This window comes from Copadichromis virginalis, linkage group LG3 (genome assembly GCF_057382275.1).
Source record: "Copadichromis virginalis isolate Kocher_CV1m ecotype Utaka linkage group LG3, C_Virginalis_male_GT1.1, whole genome shotgun sequence".
NCBI classification, from domain to species: Eukaryota; Metazoa; Chordata; class Actinopteri; order Cichliformes; family Cichlidae; genus Copadichromis; species Copadichromis virginalis.
Window position 1 is genome coordinate 27,089,231 of NC_140620.1, and position 14,674 is coordinate 27,103,904.

The 14,674-nt window shown below is 42.0% G+C and overlaps 1 protein-coding gene and 1 pseudogene across 2 annotated transcripts; both read right to left on the bottom strand.

Moving 5' to 3' along the window:
• Positions 1–4,544: 4,544 nt before the first annotated feature.
• On the bottom strand, positions 4,545–6,142 carry LOC146713761 (uncharacterized; annotated as a pseudogene).
• Positions 6,143–6,193: 51 nt separating this feature from the next.
• Positions 6,194–12,557, bottom strand: LOC146713762 (tripartite motif-containing protein 16-like). Of its 2 annotated transcripts, none has more exons than XM_085450149.1 (2): positions 11,195–12,557; positions 6,194–6,479 (listed from the first exon to the last, which is right to left on the bottom strand). In XM_085450149.1, exons 1-2 carry the CDS (start codon positions 12,508–12,510, stop codon positions 6,194–6,196), a joined length of 1,602 nt encoding a protein of 533 aa, XP_085306275.1. In that variant the 5' UTR covers positions 12,511–12,557. The 2 variants fall into 2 exon arrangements, with proteins under 2 accessions (XP_085306275.1, XP_085306283.1); XM_085450157.1 differs by having other exon boundaries at positions 6,194–6,375; positions 11,091–12,557.
• Between the last annotated feature and the right edge of the window lie 2,117 nt (positions 12,558–14,674).

Sequence of the window (14,674 nt, forward strand, 5' to 3'; positions counted from 1 at the left end):
CTGGGGTGGACAAGGTCCGCCTCAAGTTCCTGAAGGCTCTGGATGTTGTCGGGCTGTCTTGGTTGACACGCCTCTACAATGTTGCGTGGAGATCAGGGGCAGTACCCCTGAACTGGCTGACCGGGGTGGTGGTCCCCATCTTTAAGAAAGGGGACTGGGGGACTCAGCACAGGATATATTAAGGGAAATCAAAAACATTAGGAACGAAATTAACAATCTAGCCACACAAGAAATCAAGAAAGATTTAATGTTTTTGAAACAGAGACACTATGAAAGTGGCATTAAATCTACCAAAATATTGGCGTGGAAATTGAAAAAAAAGACAGCGGAAAATACAATTTATAAAATTAGGCACCCAAGTACAAAAGTGATAAAAAATAAATTAAATGAAATACAGGAAGCCTTTGAAAGATTCTATAAAACCCTATACTCTGAAGCCCCTGGCGGGACTGAAGCTCAGATTGATAGCTTCCTGAATCCTCTAGACTTACCCACTTTAGATGAAGAACAAAATCAAGCAATGATAATGAACATAACTGAAGAAGAATTAAAAGCTGCAATTAAATTAAGTAAATCACCAGGACCAGATGGTTACACGGCAGAGTGGTATAAAGAATTTAAAAAGGAACTGATACCTGTTTTACTGCCTACATTGAATTGGGTTTTGAAAAAGGCACAAATGCCCCCCAGCTGGAAGGAGGCAATTATCTCAGTTATACCAAAAGAAGGCAAAGATAAAATGGAATGTGGATCTTTCAAGCCAATCTCCGTTCTTAATGTGGACTATAAACTTTTCACATCTATCATGGCCAAACGGCTAGAAGAGTTCCTACCAACATTGATATGTAACGACCAAACGGGTTTCATACATCAACGCCAAACACAGGACAATATACGAAAGACACTACATATTATGGACCATATACAAAAACATAAAATCAAAGCAATTGTGATGAGTGTAGACGCTGAAAAAGCCTTTGATTCCATCAACTGGAAGTTCCTTTACAGGGTATTATATAAATTTGGCTTTCATGATACGATTATTAAAACTATACAAGCACTATACGACAATCCTACAGCCAGGATTAAAATTAATGGATGCCTATCTAACAGTTTTACCCTAAAAAGGGGCACTAGACAGGGCTGTGCATGGTCACCGTAACTTTTCGCATTATACTTGGAACCACTAGCTCAATTCATTAGGCAAAACGAAGACATTAAGGGAATTTTTATCAAAGGGACGCAATATAAACTGGCTTGCTATGCGGATGACATTTTGGTCTACCTTGGACACCCAACATATTCTTTACCCAAACTGATGCAATCATTTGAACAATACGGCCAATTATCAGGCTACAAAATTAATATAGGTAAAACCCAGCTACTCTTATATAATTATAGCCCACCAGAAGAAATAAAATGTAGTTATCTCCTGGTATGGCAAACGGAGTCTTTTAAATATTTAGGCATAAATTTACCGAAAGATCTTACAAAATTATTTGAACAGAATTACCTACCCTTATACAAAAAAATAAAGGAAGATATAGTAAGATGGAACTTAATTCCTTTCTTTAGCTTTAATTCAAGAATTGATTCTATTAAAATGAATGTATTGCCAAGATTTTTGTATCTATTTCAAACCCTACCAATAGAGATTAACCAAAGTCAATTTAATGAGTGGGACAAAATGTTATCTAGATATATATGGCAAGGTAAAAGACCAAGGGTTCGCCTCAAAACTCTACAGCTGGCTAAGCAAAAGGGAGGATGGGGCCTCCCTGACCTCAGATACTACTATTTTGCGGCGCAGATGAGAGCAATAATATGCTGGTGTAACCCATCATACACTGCCCAATGGAAAATCATTGAGGAACAAAAGCTGTCTATTCCTATTCAGGCAACTCTAGCTGACAATAATTTACAAACCTATATAAAAAACATTGATAACCTGTGGGTGAAAAGGACCCTTAAAACATGGAAAACTATTATAAAGGAATATAAACTCGAGACCAATATTATAGTTCTTAAATGGTGTGCTTACGACTCAGAGTTCAAGCCTAATGAATTGGATTCTAGATTCAAGGACTGGACAGGTAAGGGCATAACAGCCCTGTGTAGTATAATGAAAGATGGAAAATTGTTCAGCTTTGACATGCTTAGAAAGACATTTTCATTAGAAAAACAAGACTTCTATCGATATTTGCAGTTAAGGCACTATGCTGACATGAAGATGAGAAATGTAACAATGACAAACACACGCTTGATGGAATTGTTTATAAAAAGCTATAACTCAGAAACTATTGATAGAATTGTATCATGTCTGTATAAGGGTCTAATGGATTTGAAACCACATTCGACTTCATATATTAGAACAAAATGGGAGAAGGAAGGAGGGATAAAAATATTAGAGGAAGAATGGACGGCAATATGGAGGTATCAGTGGATGTGTACCAGCTCACAAAAGTGGAGGGAATTCGGCTGGAAGTGCCTAATTAGATACTTTATAACACCTTCTCAGAAGTCTCATTATGATGATAATTCCCCTGCTTGTTGGAGGAACTGTGGAAATCAAAGTGCAAATCACTACCACATTTTCTGGGACTGCTCTATCTTGAGGGATTATTGGAGAAAAATACATAATGCCTTACAGGATATCTTTAAATGTGAAATACCCCTCGAGAGTAAGACTATGTTCTTTGGATATATACCTCAGGAATGGCCTAAATATGATAAACATTTAGTAAATATTCTACTGGTGGCCTGTAAAAAGAGTATCACCAGAAAATGGTTATCCCCGGAGAGCCCAAACATAAGTACATGGATGGAAATCACAATGGAAATCTATAACATGGAAAAGATAACAGCTTCTGTTAACCACAAGCTGGAGAAATTTACATCATACTGGGAAAACTGGGTCAAATATATCACACCTCATAGGCCAGATTTTATTTTTACAAACCAATAACTGTGATGTATGAGAATATATATTTATAGGATCACACCCTACCAACACATCCATTTTTTTTGTTTGTTTGTTTGTTTGTTTGTTTGTTTGTTTTTCTTTGTTTTGTTTTTTTGTTTGTTTGTTGGTTTTGTTTGTTTTCTTATTTCGGATTATGTGATTGTTTCAATTGCTTCTATAGTTGTAAATATTCTCTCTTTATGACTCGGATGTAAATTAAAATACTATTTTGGTATCTAAGGCAGATAACCTAAGCAAGAAGTATGCTTACATGATGTACATACTGTGAATGCCTGCTTTTGAAACCTTAATAAAAAAAATATAAATCAAAAAAAAAAAAAGAAAGGGGACTGGAAGGTGTGTTCCAACTACAGGGGACTCACACTCCTCAGCCTCCCTGGGAAAGTCTTTGCTGCTGGAGAGGAGAATCTGTCTGTTAGTCGAACCTCAGATACATGAGGAACAATGCTGTTTTCGTCCTGGTCGTGGAACACTGGATCAGCTCTTTATCCTCTCAAGGATACTTGAGGGTGCACAGGAGTTTGCCCAACCAGTCTACATGTGTTTTGTGGATTTGGAGAAGGCATTCAACCGTGTCCCTTGGGTGGTCTTGTGGGGGGTGCTCCGAGAGTATGGGGTGTCCGGTCCATTGCTATGGGCCATTCAGTCCTTATACAACAACTGCAAGAGCTTGGTCCACATAGCCGGCAATAAGTCAGACTCATTCCTTGTGGGTAATGAGCTCCGCCAGGCTGCCCTTTGTCACTGATTCTGTTCATAATTTTTATGGACAGAATTTCTAGGCGTAGCCAAGTGGCGGCAGGCTCTCACTTGCATGGTCTCAGAATTTCATCTCTGCTTTTTGCAGATGATGTGGTTCTGTTGGCTTCATCGGGTGATGGCCTCCTGCTCACCTTGGAACAGTTCGCAGCAGAGTGTGAAGCTCATTTTTAATTGCATACAAGAGATCATTTAATTTTCTTTCCACAAGATAATGCATTTGTATCATCTGTATAAACAACATATTTAATCAATTTAGTAATATTACAAATATAATTAATGAAAAGTACAAAGAGTTTTGGATCAGTCACAGATCCTTGAGTTACCCCACATTGACCCTTTTAGATGCAGTTTTATTAATTTGCACACATTGTTGTCCATTTTCCAACCAGGAATAGGCTACACATCTTATTCCATATCTCTCTAATTTCCTTAATAACTGATATGAACTGATATACTTTGTTCAACTACATAAGACTGGCCCCCTATAAAATCCAAATCTTTAATAAATAAAAATTAATAAAGTTCCCAGTGTTATTGTCGTTTAAGCAATGAAAAAACTTGAGGCCCTAAAACTGTTGAATTATTGCTTGATTATGTTGGTGATAATTATTTCCTCTACTTACTTTGGAGTCTAGTGGAAACTGTTTTGAAATACATTTCTCATATGTCATTCTGATTTCTTTCCAAAGCGGTTGAATATTTTTGCCACAACAGAGAAAGAGTGCACTGTTGATTTGAATACAATTTCAAGTAAATTTACAGGTAACTACAGACAATTAATCATAAGATTTCAGACTAGCAACTATAAAGTGATTCTGAGCAGAGAAGAAACAGCACAACAGTGAGCTCTCAACAGCACTATAAAGACACATCTCCTGGATGCACTGGTACGCATCTTCAGTGATGTATCCTAGGGTCATCAGGTGTTTCAGGTCTCACAACATCATACACCCTCGCCCAGGCGACCCAGCCGGGGGTGATCAGGCCCCGACTTGCGTACCAGTAGCTACCCACGGATCAGCCCTCTTGATCCACAGCCACCTTGTGGCTTTCTCTGCCGCTTCACTCACAGCCTGGATGGCCCTCTTCTTGGCTGCCCCAGCCACGCCCAGCCGGCCTAGGACTTTGCAGAGTGATCGTCCTGCAAAGCCCCTACAACCCACTTCTATGGGCTCATAGAAAGTCTTCCAGCCCCTTCCCCTGCACTCCTGCACTAGCTCCTGGTACTTTCCTTGTTTCCTTTCATTGGCCTCCTCAATCCGCTCTTCCCAGGGCACTGTGAGTTCCAGCATGATCAGCTGTTTTGAGGCCTCAAAAATAATTATCATGTCTGGCCGGAGTGATGTTTTTGCAATGTTCTGAGGGAACTTTAGTTGTTTACCCAGGTCAGCCTGTAGCTGCCAATCAGAGGCTGTGTTGAGGAGGCCAGTTGTCAAATGTGGGCGCACCTGGGGTTTCTCTCCAGCCTTAATAAAAGAGATTGCCTTCCTCGGAGCCTGATGATGCTTGCTGGTGCTGATTGCTGAGGCAATCTTTTCAGCAACTACTCTGAGCACCTGGTCGTGCCACCAACAATACCGACCATCAGCCAGGGCCCTTGGGCAGCTGCTAAGGAGGTGTTCTAGGGTCCCTCTTCCAGAGCACAGGGGACAGGCAGGTGTCTCGCTCTTTCCCCACAGATGGAGGTTTGCTGGGCTTGGCAGGGTGTCGTATACTGCCTGCACTAGGAATCGGATCCGGTGGAAGTCTGCCTTCATGATGTTTGCCCAGGTGACCTTGCGCTGCAAGGTGCTCTCCCACCTTGTCCATGCTCCCTGCCGCTTAAGGCCTACAGCTCTGCTTACTCGCTCCTCCTCCACACCTGCTCGGACCTCTTCCTGGAGTAGCTGGTGTCTCTCCTTTCCCTGTGCCCTGCTGACCTGGGCCTTTGGGAAGTATCCCAAGCCTGCTCCCCCTGTTGCTAAGACCCCCATCAGTGTTTTCTGCCTTAGGCGTGACTCCGCCACCTCAACTGCCTTCTCAGCCTTCCACTTTCTTCCTGTCCTTACCTCAATACCTGCTGATGCCACCTTGCAGTCTTTAGAATCTCTGTACTGTAGGGCTTCTCGTGTGCGAGCCACCTTGAACTCTTCTGTGAGACCACTGAAGGGTAACTGCACGCTGTTACTTGCCCCATACAAGGCAGTGCTGGTGAGACTGCGGGGAAGTCCCAGCCACTTACGAAGAAAGCCACTGATCTTTCTTTCAAGGGATTCCACAGTAGTTATTGGAACTGTATAGACAAGCAAGGGCCACAGGATTCGGGGCAGGATGGAATGCTGGTAGATCCAGGCTTTAAATCTTCCAGGCAGGCCGGGACTTATCCACCTTAATGAGCCACGCTCCCAGCTCCTCATTTGCCTTCAAAGATAGACAAGAAAAAAACAAAAAAACTAGAAGCTAAAACTTCTATTTCACTTTAATAAACTCTGCAGTATCTCCATTTTCATAAAGACCAAGTCCAGCATAGAGCGGCTGAGTGAATGTGGTCTGGACTCTGTGGAGGAGAGTCATGGTTTCAGAGACGCTGTAGAAAGACAGAATACCTGCTCTGTGATCCAGGTACACTCCTACTCTGGAAGACCGAGGACCTGAGAGGAGAGTTCGGACTTTGTTGTGCCAAAAAATATAACTGTTTGTGTAACAATGGAATGACCAAGATATGTCATTGTATCCAAATACACATTCATTTAAGCTCCCTGCTCTGCTGATATTATTGTATGCAACTGCAGAAAAGTATTAAAAATTCTGCAACAAATGAATGAAAGAAACTTTAGCAACATCCACTACATGGCATGGGAACTTCTACAACTAAATAAATGACTGTAAAATAGCAACATCCACCACTACTACTAACCCTTCAACTACTGCAACTACAACAATGTCTGCTAGAAGATGTGGCAACTACTGCAACAAAATGAAAGCCTAAAAATACACTAACAACTGCTACTGTGCACGGCAAGTTTTGCAACCAAATTGGCAGATGAAACCAAACCAGCATCTGGTAGAAGATATGACGACTAAATAAAGACCTGAAACCACAATACCCCTCTGTGAATCGCTACCTTATAGTGGCTTGAGGGGTTTTTGTGTCCTAGGGATGTCAGAGGCTATGCTGTCCAGGGGCATTTGCCCCCTGGTATGGTCTCCCATGGCAAATTGGTCCCGGGTGAGTGATCAAACAAAGAGCGATTCAAAAGACTCTTATGAGTACATGATCAAGGGAACTGTTCTGGTCTCAGAATCTCATCTCTGCTGGAACCAGCACTCCTGGAGAGGGGCTGGACTCTGTCTCTGTCTGGAGTTGCCCTTGGTGAGAGACGACGGGCTGGGGTGGGTATCCTAGTATCCCCTTGGCTTGCTGCCTGTAGGTTGGGGTTTTTCCCAGTGGACAAGAGGGTTTTTTCCCTCCATCTTTGGGTTGGGGAATTAGTCCTGACTGCCGTTTGCCATTATGTGCCGAACGACGCATTCTTGGAGTCCCTTCTTGGAGCCTCCCGGATCTGAACCCCAGTGGTGTTTTGTCGTTGACCATTACCATGCGGAAGGACCCATGGGAGAACAAATCAGGGAGTGCTAAGTCTAAACCATAGCATCTCCCCATTAATAGCCAATCACAAATATTACCTGTTTCCATGTGTCCAATATTTACTTTGAATTATGAACTGTCTGGGAGTTTTCCATGCACAGACTGCCTGACATAGAGAAGTCCACAGCTTTGCAAGCCGAATCTTTAACTGCCTGATAATAAAATAATGTGAACTGCTAGATTGTCTAGATTGTCTCTTGAACTTTTCTTAGCAAAAAAGAACTCCACAGTAGCCAAGTGGCTGAAGGCTTTGACTTTGGGTGGTCTCAGAATCTCATCTCTGCTTTTTGCAGAAGATATGGTTTTGATGGGTTCAACAGGTGATGGCCTCCAGCTTGCACTGGAACAGTTGTACCCGAGTGCAAAATGGGGGGAATGAGAATCAGCACCTCCAAATCTGAGGCCGTGGTTGTCAGCCAGATTTGGCTGTAGTGTCCCCTCCGGATGAAGGACAAGTTCATGCCCCAAGTGGAGGAGTTTAAGTATCTTGGGGTCTTGTTCACGAGTGATGGAAGATGGGAGTGGGTGATCGACAGACAGATTGGTGCTGTGGCTGAAGTGATGCGGACGCATACTGGTCTGTTGCGGTCAAGAGAGAGCTGAGTGTAAAAGTGAAGCTCTCCATTAACCGGTCAATCTACACCCATACCCTCACCTATGGTCACAAGCTGTGGGTAGTGACTGAATAAACAAGTTCATGTGGGGCTTCCTCTGAAGGGTGGCTGGCCACTCCCTTAGAGAGAGGGTGAAGCCATCCTGCATGAGGCCATCCGGGAGGGGCTCAGAGTAGAGCCGCTGCTCCTCCGCATCAAAAGGAGCCAGTTGAGGTGGTTTGGGTATCTGACAAGGATGCCTCCTGGGTGTCTCCTGGGTGAGGTGTTCCCAGCATGACCTACCGGGAGGAGGCCCTGGGGCAGACCCAGGACACACTGGAGAGATTATATCTCTCAGCTGGCCTGGGAACGCTTTGGTGTCCCCCTGGACAAGTTGGAGCAGGTGGTTAGGGAGAAGGAGGTCTGGGTTTCTCTGTTTAGGCCTGGATAAGCGGAAGAGGAAGGAAGGAAGGAAGGACGGACAGACAGATACCACAACATCTGCAGAATGGCTACTTCTGCAACTCAACCAGTGACTAAAACTATAAGAACATCAGCAGAAAACAATGAAGAATTCTGTAACTTAATGGATCAATGAAACAATAGCTGCTATAAGTATTGTCTACTTTTGAAACTAAACAAACCTCAGACTACAACATCTCCTGTAATGAATGACTGAAACTACAGTATCATCTGCAGGAAAGCATGGTGACTTCAGGAATTAAATCAGTGGCTGAAAATATAACATCTACAGGAAAGCATGGATAATTCTGTAACAAATGAATGAAGGAGACTACAGCAATATCTGCTATTAGTCATGGCAATGTCTGCAACTCTGCTACTCCAAGTATAACAACATCTGCTATATGACACAAAAACTACTGCAACTAAATTTAAAACTAAAACTACAGCCACACCAGCAGCAAAGAGTGATTGTAACTAAACAAGCCTAAAACCACAGCAACTTCTGCAACTAAGTTAATAATTTCTTTCTTTTTTTCTTTTTTTGCCTGTCCCGTTTGGTTCTTTTGCCATCAGAATTATTGTCTAAAGGCAAAGAAAGATGCCCAATGGACTTGACTGGGGAAAAGAAAAGGGAGAAAGAAAGAGGGAAAGAAAAACAGCAGGGAAGAGGAACGGTGATAAAGGGCAAAAAACAATGTGAATATAACAGTAAATACTAAATATTGTGCAGTACGTAGGATTGACAGCCCACGGTGTGCTTTGAGGTAGGAGCCAAAAAGGGTGTAGTTTGTATGTGTGAGCACCCGTGTGTGCACCTGTGAGCATGAGCGCGCTTGTATTTAAAAGCTTCCTTCATGTAATGATCTGCTAGAAGACCAACGGAGGGGAAACCGTGCCACTCTCCCTGAAAAAAGCTGAAGAGAGCCCCAGATGAGGGGTCGCTCAGCAGCCGCGGAGCAGGAGCAGACCGCCCCGACTCCGCAGCAGCAGGGAGGCCCCACATATACTTTGTTACTATATTTGAATTTAAGTTAATAATTTCAAATATAGTAACATCTGCTACTACTGACACTTTAACTACAACCAAACAAATCTATCTATGATAAGATACAGCAACTACTGTAACCTTAAAAGTCCTGGATTTAACAGTCGTGTGGCAAAAAAAAAAAAAAAAAAAAAAAAAAATCATACAAGCACGCAGTGACAGTCTCTTCTTCAACTTCTGCAGCCAGAGGAAATTTGTAAATGAGAGACAGTCTCCAACAACATATTTTTGTTTGTTTGTTTTTTGCTAAACACGTCACTCATGACCAACGAATCAAACCTGTTTGCTTAACCAAAGCAGAGAAAGAGAATCAGGATTCGTCCAAAAGCAGCTAAACAGGAAGGACACAGAAAGATACTGAATCATCTGCATGAGTCAGATCAGGGTTTAGAGTGTATGTGTGTGTTTCACTTGTTGTGCTAAGTTCATGGTTGAACACCTTTGTACTCTCTGACAAACACATCAGTTTCCTCATCGGCATAATCACTGGGAGACTTTGGAGGCGGGCTGTAGGCTGCTCATCCAATCACATGTCAGAAACACTACATTGTGCCTTCTGCTGGTTTTTCCAACATGTTCTCATCCCAAAACGTAACATACTACGCTACGAGACAACTTGTTGGTATGTTACGCTTTCGGCCACTCAACACGTCTCTATGTTATGCGTTCAGAAACAGGAGAGAACATGAGAACCGTTGGGACATGTACATTTATTTTACTTTTTTAAAAAATTTTTATCATCATGAATCGCTTTGGAAAACACTATCTAACATGATTAAGGTTGTGGTTAAGGTTAGGGATAAGAACACAGAAAACAGACCAGCAGAAAGTCTAAGTTATAGCCACACCTGATATAAAAAAAAATACCAGTAATGAGTTACATATGCCACAGTAGCAGATGATTCAAATCAAGATTTTCATTTCAATATTTCTTCAAATAACCAAATAACTCCTCAACAACAACAAAAAAGAAAGAAAATCAGCATGTATCAGTTCAAACATGTAACAAACTTCACACAGGAGGGTTTACATTAAGCAAGTCTTCAGATTGAGTGTCTATAAAATCCACATCTTCTCTAGTAGAATACGTGTGATTTTGTGTGCTGGAAGGACTGAAATTAAAAGTCTTATTCAGAGTGTAACATTTGGTCTGTGAGCTTAGACAATACTATTCATAATAAAACAATTACATTTATAATACTAGTGTCTTCTTGATATAAAAACTGAAGTTCATTAATGTTTGTTCATTTTTATTAGATTTTATGATCTTCTTCATACAAGCTAATTAGAAATTGTTTTCGGTCTAGCAGAATTTACTTTCAAAGAACTTTCTGGTGCCACTCTGACCTCTTTTCAAAATCTCCATCACTGTTGACAGCAATGCTGGAGACCAAAGAAACAGGAACTAGCCGTCCCTCAGTGACTTCTGTCTATTTCAGTTTAATATCTCTGCAGTGTCTCCATGATCAATAAAAAGACCAAGTCCAGCATAGAGCGGCTGAGTGAATGTGGTCTGGACTCTGTGGAGGAGAGTCATGGTTTCAGAGACGCTGTAGAAAGACAGAATACCTGCTCTGTGATCCAGGTACACTCCTACTCTGGAGGACCGAGGACCTGAGAGGACAGTTTGGACATTCTTGTGCAAAAATTTGCAACTTTTTCTGTCACAGCTCAATAACCAAGAGTTGTCATTAAATCCAAATCCACATTCATCTGACTCTCCTGCTCTGCTGATAGTCTTGTATGCGACTGCTGCATCAACTCCACCCCCTCTCCACTTCACCTCCCAGTAACAACGTCCAGTCAGACTCTCTTTACTCAGGACTTGATAATAATCAGTGAATCTGTCTGGGTGATTAGAGTAAGTCTGTTTTTGTCTCATTAATGTCACTTTTCTGTTCTCTTCAGATAATAACAATTCTCTGTGTGCTGTGTTTGGATCCAGTGTGATTTCTTGTGAATATTTTAAGAATCCAGCTCTGGTCTTTGGCTCTGCTGGTGACAGTAAAACATCCTCTTCAGTGACTGTCAGTGAGATGTTTGTCCATTCCTCTCTCAGAATGTCCTGTAGTTTATCTCTGGTCTCTGACACAGCTGCTGTCACATCCTCAAAGTAGCTCAGAGGACGAATATTGATGCTGGATGAGTGTGTAGACTCACTGAGTGCTGACAGTGAGGGGTAGTTGTGTAGAAACTGGTTGTGATCCTCTGTGTGTGAGAGCTGCTCCAGCTCGCCGTCTTTCCTCTTCAGCTCAGCGATCTCCTGCTCCAGCTTCTCCTGAAGCTCTTTGACTCGACTCACTTCAGTTTCCTGCTGGGATCTGACCTGCTGCTTCACATCAGAGCTTCTTTTCTGGAGGAGACGGATCAGCTCAGTGAACATCTTCTCACTGTCCTCCACTGCTTTATCAGCAGAGCCATTGATGGCCTCCACCTCCTGTTGAAGCAGCTTCACATCTTTCTCTCGCTCCTGGATTCTCTGCTGGATGTTTAGTCGTCTCACCTCGAGCTCCTTCTGCTTCTCAGTCCTTTCTGCTGCAGCTGGGACTGTTTCATGGCCTTTATGATGAGAGCAGATGTTCTCCTGGAGCTTCTTGGAGGGGGCCACCAGCTTGTGTTTCTTTAATGGAGCTGCATCATAGTGAGGTTGAAGGTGTCTCTCACAGTAAGAGGCTGGACAAGATAAACAGGACTTGATAGCTTTCAGTTTCCTCCCAGTGCAGACATCACAGGCCACATCTTCAGGTCCAGCATAGCAGTGATCAGCTGGAGCAGCTTGGAGTCCAGTCTTCTTCAGTAACTCCATCAACTCTGCTAACATGGTGTTTTTCTCCAGGACAGGCCTCAGTGTGAAAGTCTTCCTGCACTGAGGGCAGCTGTGGATTCCCTTCCTGTCCTCTTCATCAAAGTGGGTTTCGATACAGTTCATACAGTAGCTGTGTCCACAGGGAATAGTCACAGTATCCTTCAGTAGATCCAAACAGATCCAACAAGAGAACATTTCTCGATCTAGCTGATCTCTTTTCTGTGCCATTTCTCCTCTCAGTAAGAGTGACTCTGTGAGTTTCTGTTACATAGTGGTGAAACTATTCCAGAAAATATGTGGACAGACTGGAGCTGCTGTGCTTCAGGTAGAAGAGGGAGGAGTTAACAGACTTTAGCTTTTACCAGGAAGAACAGTTTGAAGTAGACACTGTTTAGTAACTTTAAACATCATAGGTCTGTTTGTAGTTTGCATTTTTATCCGTTACCTCCTAGTCAGTTAAAAATCTGTAAATACATAATCAGCAAATGCAAACAACACTTGCAAATAAATATATATTCAGCACCCAATGAGACCACAGCAATATGTATAACTGCAACTCCTGCAAATGAGTCAGCCTCTGAAACTACAGGAATTATAAAACTGTAATGGCTAAAACTAAACATGGCAAGTATCTCAAGATTTGCACCTACGCTTACGGGTGAAAGTACGACTGCAATGAAGCAACCATTGACACCATGCCTGCAACTAACAACACCAACATTGTCAAGTTAGTGAAACTGAAATGACTGAAACTTGAGTGACTGATACAAATAAATTATACCAGCAGCTGAAACTGGTGCAACTAAATGAAATACCCAAGCTACATCACCATCTGGTGCTAGTTATGGAAACTTCCACAACTTAATCAAACACTGATACTACTTAACATCTGAAACTACAGATGGAAAGTTAGGCAGCTAAACTGCAGCAAGAGCTAGTAAAAGTGAAGCTAGAGCAACTACTGTGACTACAAACTGCAGCAACATGTGAATCAGGCAACCACTTATGTGACAATAAAAAACTGAGATTTTAAGTTTATGCCTTGCTGCAGAGTTTTGTTCCAAGGAGTTTTTGTTTAGACATATAAACAGTGAGTTACAATAGTCCAAACATGATGAAACAAATGCATGTATAACCACCTCCAGTTCAGTGTGTGACACTACAGGACTTAATGTAGCAGTGATAAGTGATAAAAGAAAGACGGAACCAGAGATTTGAACATCCAAAGTAAGAGGAAAGTCAAAAGTTACCCCAAGGTTCCTGATAGACGATTTCACAAATGTCGAAAGGGGACCTAGAGCTTTCATCATTGTAAGTGCATGTCTGCCAGCACAACGCATTACTGTAGGGCTGTTCGATATAACGATATATATCGGATGACGATATAAAAACAGCTATCGTTTCAGTTTACACTATCGTTTGTTTCGTGGCGTCGTAAAATAAACTGTTTACGGCAATATGTTTTCATCGTTTTGATGGTCACTGTAGTGGCTATATTAATTTCTTAAAGTTCTCTCTTTCTCTTATATTTTATATAACCACACTACGGACGGACAAGCGCCTGTTTTTATGCATTGTAGTTAGCAACAATGACAGTAACAGCATCGCGTGTCCGCTTGTTTATGTACCACATAAACCTTTCACAATAAAGCCCAAGATCCTGTTCAGACTTTTCAAAATAAACTGAATCACGTGAAAGAGCAGATTATTTACAGATGAGAAGTAAAAAAGAGCCACCAGGTGCTAAAAAATAAACCTTAGACTCAAACGTTAGAACAGGCTTTTCCCCGCAGCACGCCGTGTAATAAATACTCACAAAGAAAACGGCGGCCGTTACAACTTATGTCTAAAAATGTATAGTTTCATGCATCGGTTAAAACACTGGACTCCAGGTACGCGACGCGCAGCTGGAAACACTTTCCGCAAGTCGAGCTGCCCGAGATTCACATAATTTACAGAAAATGTTTTTGTGATTTATATCGTTATCGATAGAATTCTTATATCCGGATATGAGATTTTGGTCATATCGCACAGCCCTACTCAAAGGGGCTCAAAATATGCTGAAAAGGAAGTAGATATATTAGAAACAATAAGGGTCCCAATACAGAACCTTGTGGCACACCATAGGTAAGGGAAGTGAAGGATGACCTGCACTTAGAAACCGCCACAGAAAAGTGGTGGTCAACCATATCAAAGGCCGACGTGAGGTCCAACATCAGCAGAATAGAACATTTTCCTGCATCATCAACGTATTACTGTTTTCAAACCTCATTTTCTTCAAGTAAAGCAACAACATCTGTGACTAAACCAAGAAGCATAAGACTGAGCACAGCTACAGAATCAAGTTATAGTTTTCTACACGAACACAGTCACATTCTGGATTTTTGAAACA